General features: G+C 45.8%; 1 protein-coding gene across 7 annotated transcripts in view; it reads left to right on the top strand.

The window, feature by feature from the left end:
* The window catches only part of Rel (nuclear factor NF-kappa-B family member relish), a 417,698-nt gene that overhangs the window by 270,604 nt on the left and 129,203 nt on the right, over window positions 1–17,891 (top strand). For all 7 annotated transcript variants that reach the window (XM_055064994.1, XM_050168416.2, XM_055064991.1 and 4 more), the window contains one exon: window positions 3,077–3,106. In XM_055064994.1, the coding sequence (XP_054920969.1) occupies window positions 3,077–3,106 (30 nt within the window). The remainder of the gene's footprint in view (window positions 1–3,076; window positions 3,107–17,891) is intronic.

Raw genomic sequence — 17,891 nt, 5'->3', positions numbered from 1 at the left:
ATTCTCTCTTCCATTATCGTCGTGGGTGCCACTGGTACTGTATCAATCTCTATAGAACTCCTCAGGCACTTGAACTATCTCATCCATATTAGTAATGATATTACCGGCTTTGTCTCTTAATGCATACATCTGATCCTTGGCTATTCCTAGTTTCTTCTTCATTGCTTTTAGACTTCCTCCGTTCCTGAGAGCATGTTCAATTCTATCCATATTATAATTTCTTATGTTGGCTGTATTATGCTTGTTGATTAATTTGGAAAGTTCTGCCAGTTCTATTCTAGCTGTAGGTGCCAGTTCTATTCTAGCTGTAGGGTTAGAGGCTTTTATACATTGGTGTTTCTTGATCAGATGAACACGCGGATTTTTTTTTTTAATCCGGTGGAAAAGTGCACAGCACCGGGATTCGAACCACGGTCCTCATGCACGCGAGGCGGATACTCTACCTCTACGCCACTGCTGCACCCTTATATCTTATATACCTATATATAGTGACCTATATCTTAATTTGGCTTAAGTCGGACACTACTAACCTTAATGCCGCAAGGTAATTGACATCATTACAATTAGAAAGTCAACTTGGAAAAGCAGCCTGAAAAGCTCGATGCATGTGTCCAACTCGGCAGCTGCTTAGCTGCAAGAAATTGTAGCTGAGCAGAAGGAGATTTCAATTTTTTTTCAGTGTATGTGTATAAATAAGGTTCGCTTACCCTTCCTTGAATTTTGGCCTTCAGCATCCTTAAAATCCATGAATTGTCCTTGAACGAGAAGAAAGGGAATTTATCAAGAGGCCAGATTTTCATTAATCATATCATGAGAAGCCAACAAACAAAGACACCAAGTACAACACAGGGGAAATTACTTGTATTTAATAATTGAAATAAAATTGAACATCCAAATATATGGAACATCCTTTCTGTCACAGGTGTCACGAGTATGTGATCTTTTTGGGTAAAGGCAACGGGTCAGTAAGCCCACACATGCTACCTGAAGGCATAAGTGTTTCCCTTTCTTCTGGTTCATTGCATAACAAGAGTCTCGAAACCGGCGACATTGATGCGTTCAGTTAGCACGTGTGGGTTTTTTGACCAATTGCCTTCACCCAAAAAGATCGCATACTCGTGTCGCCTGTAGCAGAAATCATGCATCCGCCACCAAGGTTTGTGAGTGGTGCGCAGGCTAACACTCTCAGGGTTAGTTGCAGTAGCAACACATAAATAACCCAGAAAGTGGATGGGATGACGGCGCCGCGGTAGAGCGTCGCACGCGTAATGCGAAGCCGTGGGATCGTTCCCCACTCGTGGCAGGCTGTTTCTTCATCCACTTTCAATTCCATTAATTTATAATTTCTTATTTCAGTTTGTAAGTACAAGCAATTTCCCCTGTGTTGTGCTTGGTGACCTTGTTTGTTGGCTTCTTATGATACGATTGAATTGTCCTTGAATTTTGAGTCAAATGGGCTGTACAAACCCTGTGTGTGTGGATGATGGCGATGGAATACACAACAAACAGGATTTTGAATATTGGTAACTCAGTTCTAATGACTTCGGTCAACAGGTAGACTTCTGTTTCACTGAGGCTGTGGCACACATTTCAGGCAGATAGTAAATTTTCCCATCAAGTCCCCTAAATTTTGTCCACTTAGGACATGTTTCACAGAAACACTATTTCACAGCTGGAACAGCCGTGCTGTTTGCACTGAGAAGTGAATTCACTGAGAAGTGAGTTCATCTGCAACAAATTAAAATTTTCACAATTTGCTACTCATCTGCTCTAAATGGTACCACTGTGTAGGCAAGTGTGTGGAATTGAATCCAAAATGCAAAATTGTCAAGGAAGTAGTTAATCATGTTGGTACATTGGTTTTATTTTGATAATATACCGACCACTGTGTGGGTTGTAAGCAGGTAGTTTTGACAATACTGTAATACTGCAGGCTATAGGTCAGCCTTGTCTTTGGCGTAGTCATTTGGTTGACACCTGGCGACATCTTGCCACCAAATTGTAACATGTACCCAGGTTTCTGCACAATTCTCATGCAGAGTAAAGTGGCTATAAAATGGCACCAAAGCTGCTGTTGCCACTACAGGATGCTGGTTTACTTTATATATATTATGATAGTAATAACTGTAGTTTTAACTACTGAATGTTAACTAACCTCCCATCAACATCCCTTAAGGTACCACTGTGACATCATTGGCACATGACTATTGGTTCTGTGCGAGGTGTGGTGATGCTTCTAGCCACCATATTTGCGGGTGTTGTTATGTGCCCAGATATTTGTACATTTATTCGCCCATTCATTTCATATGCTATTGTTCACTTGCCACCTCAGTTTTACTGCGAGATTTGGCCACTCAGCACAACAAAATGATAACAAAATGTAATTCAAGGAAAAATAATAGTCACAAGGTCATATTTTGTAGCAGCAATATTCCACTGATGCATTCTCACCTTTTAACTCACCTTTTAGCCAGAGAATGTATGACCTTTCTCTGAGCGAATCAAAGCAGGTGGGATGCTGCAGTTGCAAAGCGGCCCCATCAGCAAGGTCCCGCTTCACATTTGCATGCCCCATTTTTCTGTTGTTGCAAGAATTAATGATTCTGCATATGTGTATGGTTCGATGAGCCTGTGGTCTTGCTATGCGCATTCATCTATATGCACAACACCAGAGTCTGTTCTCATGTGTAGGTGTCTTCCTATGGGCTAGTGGTTCTTGCCAAAGATAGCGTGTCGAGAAAACAGTTGAGAAACAGATACGTTGGAAAACGGGAGCGAGCATGCTGATAAGGTATTGTAATAGACTATGTATCCTAAGGGGGGGGGGGGTCTTTATGCTGACATTCCGATAATCAGATCATTAAAATAATCAATGAGTCAAGTAATAAGATGCAGCATGCTTGTACACACTTCCATCAAGCTTGCATTTAGTAGCTAAATACACCAAGCACTTTGTTAGCTAAATATTTTGATTTTTTTTGCCTCCGGTCATTTAAGAGTACCTTGAGAAGCAGCAGGTATTCTGGCAGAAATTAAAGTCTTTGCTGCAAGACTGTGTTCTTTTCTCTATTTACAGGAACTTCAGCACCACTGAATGCTGTGTTAGGTACGTATGCAATGTTGGCATGCTTACACATATATTTTAAAAGAAATATAGCCCATGAGAAGTACTCAAAACACTGGTACATCATCAGATGCACACTGTATGTACCATCTTACATTTCACATATAACAGTGATGTGTGAAAGTTGACATAGAAATATGTTTTACTCTCCTGCAAAATGCTTGCTTCATTGTAGGTGTTTCGGTGAAGCATTATTACGGGGCTCGCTCTAGATCTGCTTAACCCTTAAGTTGGCACACAATTTCAAAAGAGCAGAATGCTAAGCCAGCAGCAATTTACTGGAACTAACCATTTACTGAGTTTGTCAGGAAAAATGTGAAGAAACAATCACTTGGTGACGGCTACTGCAAGCACTTGTAGGTAAGGGAGTGTGTACTGATTGCACTCTACTGATACACTCTAAATCACCTGAAGCATGATGTCCTATAGTGTTCTGCTGACAAAAACTGAAAATTTGGGCGAGTTTGTAAGACTTAGCACTTGACTTAAAGCACAATAGACAAGGACACAATAAGGAAAACCAGACAGGACGAGTTCTACACGAAACTAAAGTTTATTCTCAGAAAAACACGCCTATTTACCAGTTGACACAGCTGAAAAGCCAAGTACATCATTGCACAAGTGCCCTCCAAACCCTCAAAAAGTTTACAAAAGTTGTTAAAGTTATGTCAGACATGGCTATGCTAGGGCCGGATTAAGAAAAATGTGGGCCGTGGGCTAACGCGCATGCAGGCCCTCTTTCCCTATATTGACCCCCCCCCCCCCCCTGTCGCCCGCTACGCTACTGGAAATATGCCATGTTTCATTTTAATTCCACCAAATTAAAAACAATGATGTGAGATGAATGGGATTATTATTATTCATCATCATCATTTATTATCCCTTAAGGGCCCTGGATTGGGCATTACATAAGGGGGGGGGGGGGGTTAACAAGAGAAGTATTCACATGGTCATATAATTATAAAGTGAAATAAAAAGGTAGACAGGCAAAGTAACGTTATACATTGTTATGGAACCGTGGTTTGAGGCAAAGACGGAAAAAAAAAGACGAAAATAACACCCATGCAGTTGATCTCTGCATATGTTTGCAATTGAATAAAAAGGTTACAATACGATTCAATATAAAATTCAGTTCAATACAACGTTCAATTCAATACAAAATACAATTCAATACACATATATATACACACAAGTCAAAGCAGAAAATGTGACATATATGTTATGTCCCATCTTAGGGAAGAGCCACAAAGTGAAATACGCATTGGATATATGAGAAAAGCAGGAAATGTTTACCGATTACGAGATTATTTGGCAAAGTGAGCCGATATTGGCTGCCTGAATTTTGAGTTGTCACGTTCATTGACTAATGGTTCTGGAATCGAGTTCCATTCTTCAATCGCCAATGGTAAGAAGGACTTATTAAATGTGTTTGTTGAACCAGTTAGGCGTTGTACACTCATAGAATTGAAAAGACGACGTGATGTCCGTACAGGTGGCACTAGAAGGGAGGTTCTCAGGTCAGGGCGATTATAGTATAGATTTTGAAACAGGCATAGCCGTGAAATCTTCCTTCGATAAGCTAATGATTCAAGATTAATGGATGATTTAATGGCACTAATGCTAACCCGTCTATTATATTCGGAAACGATGAAGCGAGCCGCCCGATTCTGAATGCTTTCAAGTGATTCAATTAGATATTGCTGGTGAGGACTCCATATTGCGCTGGCATATTCAAGTTTCGGCCTAACGTACGACTCATAGGCGAGTTTTCTGATATAACGGGGGGATAAAGAAAGGGCACGCTTAATAAAACCAAGTGTTTTGGATGTCTCTGCCACTAATTTCGTGATGTGTTCAGACCAGTTGAGTTTGTCGGTGATAACACCACCTAAGTATCGGTACGATTCAACACGTGATATGGCAGTGGAGTTTAACGAGTATGAAAAGTTAAAGGTGGAAAGCTTTCGAGATACTTGCATGCTCTTGCATTTGGATATGTTTAGATTCATCAGCCAGGTGGTGCACCAAGTTTCTATTATATCAAGGTCTTTCTGGAGGAGTCTCTGGTCAGAGGTGGCAGTTATGCAACGATAAAGAACGCAATCGTCAGCGAAAAGGCGAATTGTGGAGGAGATATTTGCAGGAAGGTCGTTGATAGACTAAAAATAAGAGTGGTCCAAGGACAGAGCCTTGGGGTACGCCTGAAATGACTTTGGAGGTTTTGGAGCGATGGTTGCCGATAACAGTAAACTGGGTGCGGCCTGAGAGGAAACAAGAAATCCATGACAATATTAAGGGGTCTAGAGAGAGAGAGGAGAGTTTAGCCATAAGACGTTGATATGGAACCCGGTCAAAGGCCTTAGAGAAATCCAGGTAGATGATATCAGTTTGAAAAGATGAATCTAAGTTCAGGTGAAGGTCGGTAGTAAACTCGAAAAGCAGGGTATCGCACGAAAATCCAGAGCAGAATTCATGTTGTTTGGTAAAAAGGAAGGAGTTCCTGTCCAGGTGAGAGTGAACTTGTGAGTATATGATGTGTTCCAGCATTTTACAAGCAATACATGTTAATGAAATTGGTCAATAGTTTGATGGATCGGAGCGGTCACCAGCCTTGAAAACCGGGACAACCTTACTTAATGTCCAGTCATTTGGAATTGCTGAACTTGAAAGTGATTGACTAAAAATTATTTGTAATATCTGGCATGAAATATCTCTTGTACCTTTTAGTATCTTGGTAGTTATGTCATCCGGCCCGGGAGCGCTTGATGGCTTCAAGTTATCAATGAGTTTAGCTATGCCTTCGACTGAAATGGAAATTGCAGGCATCTGGCTGAAATTATGACTGGGATAGCTGGGTACGTTTAGCACTGGTTCCCGAGTAAAAACTGAAGAAAAGTGTTCATGACATCTGCGCAGTGATCTGCGGCGACGTGCGAGCCATCTTGGTCGTGCAAGATTATATTTTGAGGCGAGTTTCGGTTTGGCAACAGTATATTCCAGAACTTTTTAGGGTTATTCCGAATGATGTTATGCAAGTCTTTATGGAAAAATTTCTTCTTGGAATGCCTTAAAAGATTTGTATAACCTCGGAGGCATTCAAAGTACTTGTCCCATTTTGAAGCAGAGGCAGAATTTTTGGCAGCTCGGAAAAGTCGTTTTTTTTTCCTTAGCAACCGTCGAAGGCCGTTAGAAAACCAGTGCTTATCAGCATCTCCGCGAATACAGATCAGCGGGACATATGTTTCCATGAGCGAAAGTATTTTTTGCTTGTAAAGTAACCAGTTACTATTAACGGTTCGGTTGTGAGCAGTTTTACTAAAATGATAAAGAAACGCCTCCAGTTTAAGGTTAATTTGTGCATAGTCGGCTTTGTTATAGTCGCGAATATATTTTAAAGATGGCATGCGGGTGGAAATGGGAATAGCCAAATTAAAAAATAGTAGTTTGTGATCACTAAGGCCACTACTAGTACACGAGAGAGACTGACATAACTCAGGCTTTGAGACAAATACTAGATCAAGGATGTTGTTACCACGGGTTGGGATTCTAACAGACTGGAACAGGTGATAGAAAAATGTGCGGAACATATACAACCTTTATATATAGCTTTCATTGATTACGAAAAAGCGTTTGATTCAGTCGAAACCTCAGCAGTCATGGAGGCATTGCGGAATCAGTGTGTAGACGAGCCGTATGTAAAAATACTGAAAGATATCTATAGCGGCTCCACAGCTACCGTAGTCCTCCATAAAGAAAGCAACAAAATCCCAATAAAGAAGGGCGTCAGGCAGGGAGATATGATTGTGATGTTATTGGGGCCAGATCACTCCAGAAAAAGAGAAAAGCAGCACGCGAAAGCACAAACACACATCAGACTTGTATTGACGTACACGACACAGATAACGGCACACACACGTGATAATTTCCCAAAATGCCTCATAGGCGACATGCACTATATCTATGGATCGGTGGATTATGATTGGCCTACAGTTCCGGCGGAAGCGTGTGTCACGCTTGTCACGTGTGTCTGAGACCTCGTTGAACCGATGCTGGCCAGCGGGGTCGGACAACAGTGTCGGCCGGCCGGTCGGACAACTGGGTCGGACGGCCGGGTCGGACAGCTGGGTCGGACGGCTGGGTCGGACAGCCGGGTTGGACGGCCGGGTTGGACCACCTCACGGGGCTCAGGTAGTCGGCCGCAGTCACCGGGTCGCGTCCACAGCTGGCGGGGTAGCCCTGTGGCCGCTCACCCAAACGCTCGACCGCCCCGGTTCCGGACCGCCAGCCCTCCTGGACCAGTGCCCAGCGGAAGAGCGGGGCGAGGTAACTTCCCAGCGGGCGACAGTGTTGCTTCGGCTGTGGCGTATTGGCGCAGGCGGCGATTGCTCCTATGGGCCAGACGCCCAGCAAGGAAGCTGTTTTCCGTCGACCGCCGAACCTCGCGCACTGCTCACGCCACGGGCCACGGGCCACGCTCTCTCGCGCCACGCTTTTGAGGCGCCACTGCAGACGCTCCCAAATTGGTGTCAATGATGATGATGACTCTCTTGTGGGTATTTGCAAAGAGTCGCTGTCCTCTTCGCCCCCGCACGGCACACTGCCTTCCTATCCTGAGTTACACCCTTTCCTGAGTTAAACGACTTGCTCACTTTGGCAAAACTATGTTTCAGCGTGGGGTCTTTCCGCTGTTCTTTAATGAGTTGCCCTTTGGTTACGTCACGCAAGACAATTGTCGGAACGCACAAGGGACGAATCTTGCCTTGTTCTTGTTCTTCAGTTTTGGCTTCAGCCACGCTCGATACATGCTGAGGCTTCCTAGGCGCCTTAGTCAGCTTCCTTTCTATTGACGACGACTCCGCGTTGGGAGCAGCCGGATGCTTCCAGTCAGAGTCCGGATCGTATGGTCCTCTGACGCCTGGAAGGTTTCCCAGAATTACGTTGTAGAGGGGCTCGTCCATACATGCCACTGTTAACTTGCCTGTATAATATGGCGTGTTCACTTGTACGTCAGCTTCAGGCAGGTAACTTGTTGAGCCGTCCAGAAGAACAACGTGGCTCGTTCTTCCCGTCATATATATCTCTGGAACGAGTTCTCGTCTGACAATTGCGGTATTACAACCGGTGTCTCGTAATACACGAACACTTCTTCCCAGCAGTCGGCCTTCAACCACTGGCATCCCGTCGATGAGGAAAGTCACAGTAGTCCCAGGGTTCCTGTCGTCGCTGTCACTTGATCGGCGAGTCTTCTTTCCTGGACGCTTTGATTCTTTCACTGGACGAGTCCGAACTGGTTGAGATTGGTAGAGTGCACACGCAGAACTTGGTTTGTTGTCCCCCTACCGAGTTCGGCAATTTTCAGCTGTATGTCCCGTTCTGTCGCACAACTCACACTTCAGCATACGCTTAGGTGGGGTACGGCAGTCAGGAGCCAAATGTCCAAACCGGTGACAGAGGGTGCACATAAGTTGCGGTTTCCTGGGCGCTTCAATGTTTTTCCCACCAGAATCCTTTGTGTTATCGGGACCCTTTCCTAGGTTTGTCCAGTTCTGCGCTTCAAGAAAGCGATCCGTCAAGCTAGCAAGTTCGTCAAGGGATTTACACTCTCGCTCCTTCAAGAAAATGACTAGCTTTGGCTCACAACGCAGAAACTGTTCAGAGATCATGTGATCACGTAGACCTTCATATGTTTTAGGCACATTAGCCATCTCAATCCAATGGTCAAAATAGGCTGAAATTCTTGCTGCTAACCATCTTCCAGTTTCGCCCTCTACTGCTCGTGCCTTCCGAAACTTCTCTTGGTAGCTTTTAGCCGTGAATTGAAACCTCTGTAGCAAAGCTTTCTTTACCTTTGGGTAATCTAATGAATCGGCGGCAGTCATCCGACCGATCACAGTTAACGCTTCACCAGTGAGACACAGGCTCACAGCTAGAGCCCATTTTTCTTGTGGCCACTCTTGCCCTGTTGCTACGCGCTCAAATCGCTGTAAATACGCGTGCAAGTCATCGCGCTTCTCGTCGAACAAAGGAAGTAATTTCTGTGGATTGAGGGATGACGAGGAAGTGCTGGGCACAGTTAAAATTTCAGAAGCTGCTGCCGGCACATTCCGAGCTCCTTCCTGAAGCTGCAGCTTTAGTTGGAGGATCTCGCGCTGCCTCTCGTCAGCTTCCTTGACTGCCTCTCGCTCCACAGCTCTCTCGTCCCTTTGTTTTGCCTGTTCGGCTTCAATCCATCTGCGAAGTTCTGCGCCTGACCATCCTATTTGGAGTCCTATCGCCGTGATTTTCTCTAAATCCATGGTGCCGTCTACTAATGTGCATCTGCGCTCAAGCGAAACTGCCCCCTTTCACTGTATTTGCGAGTGAATCCTGGCAGGCTCGCCAGTTTGTGATGTTATTGGGGCCGGATCACTCCAGAAAAAGAGAAAAGCAGCACGCGAAAGCACAAACGCACATCAGACTTGTATTGACGTACACGACACAGATAACGGCACACACACGTGATAATTTCCCAAAATGCCTCATAGGCGACATGCACTATATCTATGGATCGGTGGATTATGATTGGCCTACAGTTCTGGTGGAAGTGTGTGTCACCGTGTCTGAGACCTCGTTGAACCGATGCTGGCCAGCGGGGTCGGACAACAGTGTCGGCCGGCCGGTCGGACAACTGGGTCGGACGGCCGGGTCGGACAGCTGGGTCGGACGGCTGGGTCGGACAGCCGGGTTGGACGGCCGGGTCGGACCACCTCGCGGGGCTCAGGTAGTCGGCTGCAGTCACCGGGTCGCGTCCACAGCTGGCGGGGTAGCCCTGTCGCCGCTCACCCGAACGCTCGACCGCCCCGGTTCCGGACCGCCAGCCCTCCTGGACCAGTGCCCAGCGGAAGAGCGGGGCGAGGTAACTTCCCAGCGGGCGACAGTATTGCTTCGGCTGTGGCATATTGGCGCAGGCGGCGATTGCTCCTATGGGCCAGATGCCCAACAAGGAAGCTGTTTTCCGTCGACCGCCGAACCTCGCGGCGCTGCTCACGCCACGGGCCACGGGCCACGCTCTCTCGCGCCATGCTTTTGAGGCGCCACTGCCGACGCTCCCAAATTGGTGTCAATGATGATGATGGCTCTCTTGCGGGTATTTGCAAAGAGTCGCTGTCCTCTTCGCGCCCGCACGGCGCACTGCCTTCCTATGTTTATGCTTTCCACTCCTGCGTACCATATATTATGACAACGATCTCTCCAATGCTATTCTCAGCGTGTTTACAGGAGGTATTCAGAGACCTGGATTGGGGAGAATTGGGGATAAGAGTTAATGGAGAATACCTTAGTAACTTGTGATTCGCTGATGATATTGCCTTGCTTAGTAACTCAGGGGACCAACTGCAATGCATGCTCACTGACCTGGAGAGGTAAAGCCGAAGCGTGGGTCTAAATATTATTCTGCAGAAAACTAAAGTAATGTTTAACAGTCTCGGAAGAGAACAGCAGCTTACGATAGATAGTGAGGCACTGGAAGTGGTAAGGGAATACATCTACTTAGGACAGGTAGTGACTGCGGATCCAAATCATGAGACTGAAATAATCGGAAGAATAAGAATGGGCTGGGGTGCGTTTCGCAGGCATTCTCAGATCATGAAGAAAAAAGTTTATAACAGCTGTGTCTTACCAGTACTCACGTACGGGGCAGAAACCTGGAGGCTTACGAAAAGGGTTCTACTTAAGTTGAGGACGACGCAACGAGCTATGGAAAGACGAATGATAGGTGTAACGTTAAGGGATAAGAAAAGAGCAGATTGGGTGAGGGAACAAACGCGAGTTAATGATATCTTAGTTGAAATCAAGAAAAAGAAATGGGCATGGGCAGGACACGTAATGAGGAGGCAAGATAACCGATGGTCATTAAGGGTTACGGACTGGATTCCAAGGGAAGGGAAGCGTAGCAGAGGGTGGCAGAAAGTTAGGTGGGCGGATGAGATTAAGAAGTTTGCAGGGGCAACATGGCCACAATTAGTACATGACCGGGGTAGTTGGAGAAGTATGGGAGAGGCCTTTGCCCTGCAGTGGGCGTAACCAGGCTGATGATGATGATGATGATGATGATGATGATGATTTGAAAATATTTTCGTTAAAGGTAAGACAAGCAATTACAACACCAAATAAATGTGGCACTATCAAAAAGAACAAAAATACAGTTCTTTATAAGCAGGCTAAATATCACAAGAAGAACAAACAAGAGAGTAATAACGAAGATTTGCATATCTTGAATTACACTTCCCAAGCGTTTCAATGGCAACGTGGAGGCTGGGAGGCGGCACAACGAAATTATTGCAACTATTCATGTATTTAAAATGGCATCTTTCTCTCCTTCGCTTTGGTGAAATCAGATATAGTCTGTTCGAAGGATAGATCGCAAAGGAGGTCGCTTTCAAGGGACATGATAGCAAGCGAGTTCACCGTGTCATCAAGGAGGCTCGAACGAAGGCAATTTTTTATTAGCGACAACTTGGAAAACGATTGTTCGGTTTCACAGTCTGCCACGGCTATGTTTAAGTACATTTGCAAAGCAATAGAAAGGTTCGGAAAAACACCAATAAGCTTTCTTTCGTGCAGCAACTTCATTATTCCCATGGCATTCGTGTCCTGGCACACAGAGTTGTGCAGAAAGTTCGCAAGCTGAACGATTTCAGCGAAAAATGCTGGGTCCAAATCATTTTTGTAGGTTTTCACCAACCTCTCAGCCTGCTGTCCCAGAGAGGCCTCGCTCCCAACTTCTATCAGCAATTTTAAGAATCCGAACCTTTCGCAGAGTTCAGTGTAGGCAACCTTTTGCAATCGCAAAGCAGAGCCTAGACTGTCAAGTACAACATTGTAGGTCTTTACGATAAACTTTTTTCTACCTTGTAGCGCACCATCACTTTTTCCGTCCAGGTGCTTACTCAAAATGTGCGTGCTCTCTCTTCGAAGGTATCAAAGAGAGGTTGCAAAGAATTAACAAAGCCTTCTAGAGAGCTCAGCAGGTCTACAGGAGTTGAAATGTCTAGGCCTGGTTTCTGAAGTACTATGCTCGTTTTGTCAGAGCACTCCAAGATTTCACTCCAGAAAATCATCATGAATGCAGTCTCTAGTTTTGTCATTTTCTTGAAGAGAAAGTGCGCTTGGTTCCTAGTGTCACCGTTTTCTTCCTTGTTCTTTGATATAGCTTGAAGGCCACACAAGACGGCATTGAAATGTTTCATAATTTTTCAGAAATTTCACATGATTATGCATGCCTTGATCATCTGGTCTCAGAGAGACTTTTCAAAACAAGCTGCTGGCCAGTTCCGCCCATGCTGTCCAAAACATACCTCCATCGCTTAGGTGAGGCAGCAAATAACACATACAGTCTATGAATTATAGTGAAAAATTTGACTTCCTCAAGGCAACTGTCAACACTATACGCGCCAACTAAGTTCAGTGAATGACCAGCACACGGGACGTAGACTGCCAAATCGTTCAGGTGTTTGATTTGAGCTTGCAGTCCATTGTATTTTCCTAACATATTACTCGCATTATCATAAGCTTGGCCCCTACAATCATCAATTGAGATGCCATTGATCATCAAGAGGGACATCACGGTACCGAAAAGTTACAAGCCGGTATCCGATTCAATTGGAACAAATCCAACAAAGCGTTCATACACTTTCCCATTTAAATAGTATTATAACCGCTGATCAACGTGAGTAAGGTCTGGAGTTGAATCAATAATTAAAGAGAAGTATTTTGCGCGCTTCACTTCGTCAACAAGACGTTCCTTGACAGCCTTTGCCATATGCTCGATGAATTCATCACAAATGATTTTGGACAGATATGATGGGTGACCTTTTCCTTTGTTCCCGTAGTGTTTGATGTGCTTCTCTAGAAATTGGGATCAAACTTGGCTATGGCCTCAAGCACTCCCATATAATTGCCATTTCTTGGTGAACCAAAAATATCCTCACTGCCCCTAAATGCTAGGTTGCGCTCAGCTAGAAGCTTAACTACGATGACTACGTGCTTCAACACCTCAGTCCAGTAAGTGGTCTCAGTGACAAGATGCTTAGCCAGCTCCTTGTTAATTGTGCTGCTCGAGTTAGAGCGGGCGAGCCATGCTGCCGCGTAGTTCCGGTGCTCGATGCTATTTTCATGTGCGCAAACCTTTTCTTCTGCTCTTTTCCAATCAGAAAAGCCGTGCGTGGTGAAAGCACTGGGGTTGCTTGAAATCGAAAATAGTTTGCACATGAAACAGTAAACGGAACCTTTTGACTCCGAGTACATTGACCAGTGTCGCTCGTACGCCTGCCCATTTACAGCCTTTCGCACGAAAAGGTGAGGTGACATATACCGTTTTTGAGTTTTGGATTGCCTTTCGGAAGACGGAAAATTTTCTGCCCGATTTTGAACATACAATGGCCCTTTCTCAAGGCATACATTCCGAAAGCTGTCAGTAATAACGTCCGGCCACTTAGCAGGGTCACTTCGGAGAATTTCGCAACGTACCTTTTGCAGCAGGGGTGTCTGTACTTCTGTGTTGCCTCAACGAGAAGCCGTCTCATTCGTCCTCTCGAAGCACACTTTGTGGGTGGGAACATGATTTTTTGAAGCCAAACTAACAGGAGACAAGTGAGTCGGTTCTTGGAGTGTTGTTTCCTGGTGCTTGTCAGTAGAAGGAGCCTCATCGGGGAGGTTTGGCACCTGTTGATCAGCAGTAGTAGAAATTGGGCGTGGCGGACCGGACACCTGGAGCTCTGTGGCAGGGGCCCAGCCGAGTCGCATATACGTTGCTGACTCAGCAACAGGACAGGGCTTGGTTAGTGTCGGTTGCCCAGAAATATGGACGACCGGGGTTCGCACCGTTTTCACAGGATCCAGACAACCAAGATGAGTCAAACCTTGCTTCTTGCCAGGAAACCGTGGTGATGGAGTTGGCAAGTCCTCCACAGAAGCACAGTCGGTACTCTTGGGAGTTTGACACGGACTCTGGGTAGAGCGATCATACTGCTCCGCGGAAGCTGCATTCAGTAGGTACTTTGTCATCTTTGGTAGCTTCTTTTCACGCTCTTCTCTTTCTAACTTTGCCTTTCGTTTAGACCCACCACTTTGATGCTTCCGACTGAGCATTTTCGCATGAATGGATGCTAATTGTTCCCCGGGCACTTCGTCAGTCCGACGTGACTGTCCCGATGACTAGTGCACGCTGTCTGGATGGTCCGTGGCTGGGCAGGAGTGGTGCGTCCCCCGGGAGCTCCTCAGCGGGTGGGCTTATGCAAGCTTAACCAGCGGCTTGGGGCTGAATCGCAGGCCGCGATCAACTTCCTTTTATAGACGCGCTGCGTCTGTCTGTCGCCAAAGCAGGCGTTCACATATGCATAGAGTTCCTTGTAGAAATTCTCTCCTCCTCCGTACAAACTCACTCCTCCCGTTCTGGTCTCGTCTTACTGTTGGCTAGGAGCAATCGTCGGTTCTGGGAGGTTCTCGATTTTTCTTTGGCCCCGTCGACGCCGGGCGCGAGAACGAAGGGGAGAGGGCGACTCCTAGCGCGGGCGAAGTTACGCGCCCTCCGTCGCCTCTGAGTCATCTCTTTCTACCTCTTTCCGGAAAGTTCGGTGGCCAGTCGGACCTACTTTTTACGTCGAGCACGCACTAAAATGCCCAGCCACTAGGCAGGAATGGGCCCTGGAGACAAGCTCCTTGTGTCTAGCTCTCTAACTTCCCCCTGCACTGTTCCACAACCCTTGCCCGAACAGTGAACATTCCATGCCCCACGGCACGCGGACAAAAGCATGTGTGACGTCTTCTATTCTTTCCTGTCTAGACTCTGCCATCAGACTCATCATCATCTGCTATCGGACTCATCCTCCCCCGCCCAAATTACCATCACGGTAAAGAAAAGTTGAATGGGGGGCACTGTTGGGTACTGCAGCACATCCTTTCTATGAGAAGGACAGTGGCGGAACTATTTGAGAGGTGGAGGGTGCCGTGGTGGTGACGAGGGGCAAGGGAGATTTAGGTCCTCATCCCACATTACATGCTTTAGGTGTTTACCCCTTGCCCCCTCATGTCGAGACAGTACTGTACAGGCGGACTGACAGGAAACCACGAAAACTCTTCCAAGCAAACGCACCTCGCTTCGTAAGAAAGAGGGCGCCACCGGGGTGGTCGGGGATTCCTGTTTTTTGCAGCTCGACAAGCTCTCCCCAAATGATCAGGCTAAACGCATGCTGTTACATTAGGCGGGGGGCCCCGTCTGCTCATTCTGGTTTTCTCGCTTCATACATGTCGCTCGAAGTTTCGTTGCCCACGGTTCCATACACTAAGCAGGTTAGAATAAATGGGCCCCCTTCTCCTACTGTCCGGGGATGAGGCCCTGGGCAGCAGCCCCCTTAACCCCCCCCCCCCCCCTTAATCCAGCGCTTGGCTATGCTCATAAAGACACTAAAAACCAAAAGCTCCAAAAGTGCAAGACTTATAGAAACTAGCTCTGGCTCAGACCTTTATCATGTGGGCACTGATAATGCTGGATTTGCAGCAAGAAACAACTTATCAAGGTATACTACTTGTGTGAAGGTTCATTGAGGGCTGGCTTACACACGTGGAATCATTTTTTAAATCTAGAAAGCCTCTACAACCTCCCTATTTATCCTATCTCAATGCCGGAAAAGGACTGAAGTGCCTTGCAGAATGGGTTCACATCCGCATTGTCGGCAGGGTACGGCAAAATCCTAATATGGTGACTCTTTGAGGAAGCTGTGATGTTCTCTAACTCTGATGTTTAGGCAGCACCCTGTCTGTCTTATGTGTTTTCATCCGCATAGAAAAGGAATGTAGTACACAACACTGCAGGCACCAGGAACAAAGGCCGTGTCACGTGGTACACTGAGCTTGTTTTAGCATTCCCTTCTTGCGCATGCACTTTAGAAGAGCTGGACAAATAGTGCCTAGCTTGTTACGTAGGTATTAGCAGTGAAAACAACATCAACATTATAGCAGGAGGCCACTTGTTTTAAGCGATGTAAAGGCTCACGAATGTACGATATTGCTGCATACTTATTTCTGTTCTCTACCCTTTCCTTTGTTGCACATTCCGCTCCTACCTTAATGGCCTTGAGGCACTTCAAACTGGCTGTTGTAATAACAGCTTCAGGGTACCCTGCTTTGTGAAGTTTTTTGACCTGACCATCCATGCTCTGTTGTTTTCTTTTAACAGGGTGGACAAATAGAGGACAATTAGGGAGGTTGTAGAGGCCTCCTACATACCCAAAAATGGTTCCATGTGTGTTAGCCTGCCCTTGATGAACCTTCGTATAAGAGAAGTAGCATATGTTGATAAGTCATTTTTCGCTGCAAATCCAACATTATTAGTGCCCATATGATAAAGGCCAGAGCCAGAGCTCATTTCTATGCCTTACACTTTCGGAGCTGTTGCTTTTCTGTGTTTTTTATGAGCCTCTGCCATGTCACAAATAACTTTTACAACTCTCGTAAACTTTATGGGTGGTTTGAAGTGTGCTTACACAATGGTATACATTGCTTTGGACTTGTGTCAACTGATCATCATCATCATCAACCTAGTTACGCCCACTGTAGGACAAAGGCCTCTCCCATACTTCTCCAACAACCCCGGTCATGTACAAATTGTGGCCATGTCGTCTCTGCAAACTTCTTAATCTCATCCGCCCACCTAACTTTCTGCCGCCCCCTGCTACGCTTCCCTTCCCTTGAAATCCAGTCCGTAACCCTTAATGACCATCGGTTTTGGTGTCATCGGTGTCAACTGATAAATAGGCATATTTTTCCGAGAATAAACATTAGTTTGAAGTAGCACTCGTCCTGTCTGGTTTTTCTTCTTGTGTCCTAGTTAATTGCGCTTTAAGTCAAATATGTTCTGCTGAGCTTGAAGGCTGACTGCAGTGAAATTTCACTTTGGCTAAATTTGTTATTTGTTTACCACTAAGCCAATCTGGACAAAGCTGTAGGGCTGGTAATTGCATATTTTTTTTATTAGCAGCCTTTAAAGAGCACCTAAGCACACGACATGTGCACCTGGTGGTTGTCGCTATTTATTTATTTACAAATACTGCAGGCCCTATTCGGGCCCAACCAGGAGTGGTTACATCATTGCTAGTAAACAAGACTAGGCTTGACTAGTCAAGAAGTCTTGACTAGACTAGGCTAGGCTGGTGTAAATCTCGGCACGACGCCTCCTAGATTTTTTACCGCGCCACAGTCTCTACCTTATCTCTAAGGTCATGCTGACAAGCCACATCCTCTAGGTCATGCATGACTTAGGCAAGCGATAGTGGCCTTTTTTTTCCCGCAGTTTCGGTATCAAGAATGGCTATTTTTTGCTTTTGTGACACTTGTCGTATTTCTAATGTCCAATTTTGCACAAAGGCTCCTTTACATCTACGCTATCTCAAACTAGGCTTTGTGCATCATCCAAAGTTTTGTTGCAGTAGACCTTTAAGTGTCAACTGTGGCAAGATGGAGCAGTCATGGTAGGCAGTGAAAACACTCGGCTCTCTTTGCTGAAAGCTGAACTGTTGGGCACAAATTGACACAGAAAGTATTGCCAGTGCATTCCCACATGTTTGCAACTGCCCAAGGGGCATGCGCTTTGTCACTGGAATGCAAACACTGTAAAGGTTCATCGATTTATGGCTACAGTGCAATGCATGATGGCTGAGTATGCTTGTAGCAGTCCTTTTCGGCAAACATAGACTAGCTCCTTGCTTGGCACCTGCTGTTCCAATTTATGCAC

Source organism: Dermacentor andersoni, chromosome 1, assembly GCF_023375885.2.
Source record: "Dermacentor andersoni chromosome 1, qqDerAnde1_hic_scaffold, whole genome shotgun sequence".
NCBI lineage: Eukaryota > Metazoa > Arthropoda > Arachnida > Ixodida > Ixodidae > Dermacentor > Dermacentor andersoni.
Note: the sequence above shows the minus strand (reverse complement) of the source record. Positions and strands in the feature narration are given on the sequence as shown.